Source organism: Callionymus lyra, chromosome 4 (genome assembly GCF_982586985.1).
Source record: "Callionymus lyra chromosome 4, fCalLyr1.hap1.1, whole genome shotgun sequence".
Lineage (NCBI taxonomy): Eukaryota > Metazoa > Chordata > Actinopteri > Syngnathiformes > Callionymidae > Callionymus > Callionymus lyra.
The window spans coordinates 1,762,601-1,765,100 of record NC_141821.1 but is presented as its reverse complement, the minus strand read 5'-3'; the positions used below and the strand labels follow the sequence as shown (position 1 = coordinate 1,765,100).

General features: G+C 34.6%; 1 protein-coding gene across 4 annotated transcripts in view; it reads right to left on the bottom strand.

Annotated features, from left to right (window-relative positions):
• cdh19 (cadherin 19, type 2) overlaps positions 1-2,500 on the bottom strand; it is a 57,093-nt gene that overhangs the window by 10,229 nt on the left and 44,364 nt on the right. For all 4 annotated transcript variants that reach the window (XM_087788428.1, XM_087788430.1, XM_087788431.1 and 1 more), the window contains exon 9: positions 95-216. In XM_087788428.1, the coding sequence (XP_087644554.1) occupies positions 95-216 (122 nt within the window). The remainder of the gene's footprint in view (positions 1-94; positions 217-2,500) is intronic.

Below are 2,500 nucleotides of genomic sequence, written 5' to 3'. Positions count from 1 at the left end.
CATCAGCCTCATGGGTTCGTGTCCCTGCGTGACGCCGTCATCCGAACACCTACAGCTGGATCCAGACATCAATCCGGCATCATCATAAACATACCTCCCCCGCCTGCGTTCCCTCGCAGATGTACGGCTGGTAATCTCTGGCGAGCCGCGGCACGTTGTCGTTTATGTCCAAGACTTTGATGAACGCCAGCGCGGACGAGGATAAACGCTTCGTCGCTGCAGCGGCGGAAGACAAACAGTTACGAACATGGATCGTCCACAGTCAGAAGAAACTTTAAGGTTGATTTAAGTGTCTCTTAAACTGATCCAGGACCTCTATTATTAATCTATTAAGCTCTATTATACTGTATTATAATCTATTATACTCCATTATACTCTATAATACTCTGTTATACTCTATTATACTATATTATACTCTATAATACTCTATTATACTCTATTATAATCTATTATACTCCATTATACTCTATAATACTCTGTTATACTCTATTATACTCTATTATACTCTATAATACTCTATTATAATCTATTATACTCCATTATACTCTATAATACTCTGTTATACTCTATTATACTATAATACTCTATTATACTCTATAATACTCTATTATAATTTATTATACTCCATTATACTCTATAATACTCTGTTATACTCTATTATACTATATTATACTCTATAATACTCTATTATACTATATTATACTATATAATACTCTATTATACTCTATACTACTCTATTGTACTCTATTATACTCCATTCTACGCTATTATACTCTATAATACTCTTTTAAACTCTATAATACTCTATAATAGTCTTTTATACTCTATAATACTCTATAATACTCTATTATTCTCTAGTATACTCTAGCGTACTCTATTATACTATATAATACTATATTATACTCAATTATACTCTATTATACTCATCAGTTTCTTTCTGCACAAAACTCTCATTTAATAAAGATGTTGACATTAGAAAATAAGCTCCGCCCACTTAAAATGCTATGTTTTGGCTGAGATGAAATCTCGTCCAAGCAGCCACGCCCACTCTGCTCTGATTGGTCAGGAGTCAAAACTAGGTGGAGGCGGAGCCACAATAATATGGGCGTGTTTAGGGGAAGAAGTTCGACAGATTCTTAAACCATCTTCTTAAACCATCTTCTCAAACCATCTTCTTAAACCATCTTCTCAAACCATCTTCTTAAACCATCTTCTTAAACCATCTTCTCAAACCATCTTCTTAAACCATCTTCTTAAACCATCTTCTCAAACCATCTTCTCAAACCATCTTCTTAAACCATCTTCTCAAACCATCTTCTTAAACCATCTTCTCAAACCATCTTCTCAAACCATCTTCTTAAACCATCTTCTCAAACCATCTTGTTAAACCATCTTGTTAAACCATCTTCTCAAACCATCTTCTCAAACCATCTTCTTAAACCATCTTCTTAAACCATCTTCTCAAACCATCTTCTCAAACCATCTTCTTAAACCATCTTCTCAAACCATCTTCTTAAACCATTTTCTTAAACCATCTTCTTAAACCATCTTCTCAAACCATCTTCTCAAACCATCTTCTTAAAGCATCTTCTCAAACCATCTTCTCAAACCATCTTCTCAAACCATCTTCTCAAACCATCTTCTTAAACCATCTTCTTAAACCATCTTCTCAAACCATCTTCTTAAACCATCTTCTTAAACCATCTTCTCAAACCATCTTCTTAAACCATCTTCTTAAACCATCTTCTCAAACCATCTTCTTAAACCATCTTCTTAAACCATCTTCTCAAACCATCTTCTCAAACCATCTTCTCAAACCATCTTCTTAAACCCTCTTCTCAAACCATCTTCTCAAACCATCTTCTCAAACCATCTTCTCAAACCATCTTCTCAAACCATCTTCTTAAACCATCTTCTCAAACCATCTTCTCAAACCATCTTCTCAAACCATCTTCTCAAACCATCTTCTTAAACCATCTTCTCAAACCATCTTCTTAAACCATCTTCTTAAACCATCTTCTTAAACCATCTTCTCAAACCATCTTCTTAAACCATCTTCTTAAACCATCTTCTCAAACCATCTTCTTAAACCATCTTCTCAAACCATCTTCTTAAACCATCTTCTCAAACCATCTTCTCAAACCATCTTCTCAAACCATCTTCTCAAACCATCTTCTCAAACCATCTTCTTAAACCATCTTCTCAAACCATCTTCTCAAACCATCTTCTTAAACCATCTTCTCAAACCATCTTCTTAAACCATCTTCTCAAACCATCTTCTCAAACCATCTTCTCAAACCATCTTCTCAAACCATCTTCTTAAACCATCTCCTCAAACCATCTTCTCAAACCATCTTCTCAAACCATCTTCTTAAACCATCTTCTCAAACCATCTTCTCAAACCATCTTCTTAAACCATCTTCTTAAACCATCTTCTCAAACCATCTTCTTAAACCATCTTCTCAAACCATCTTCTTAAACCATCTTCTCAAACCATCTT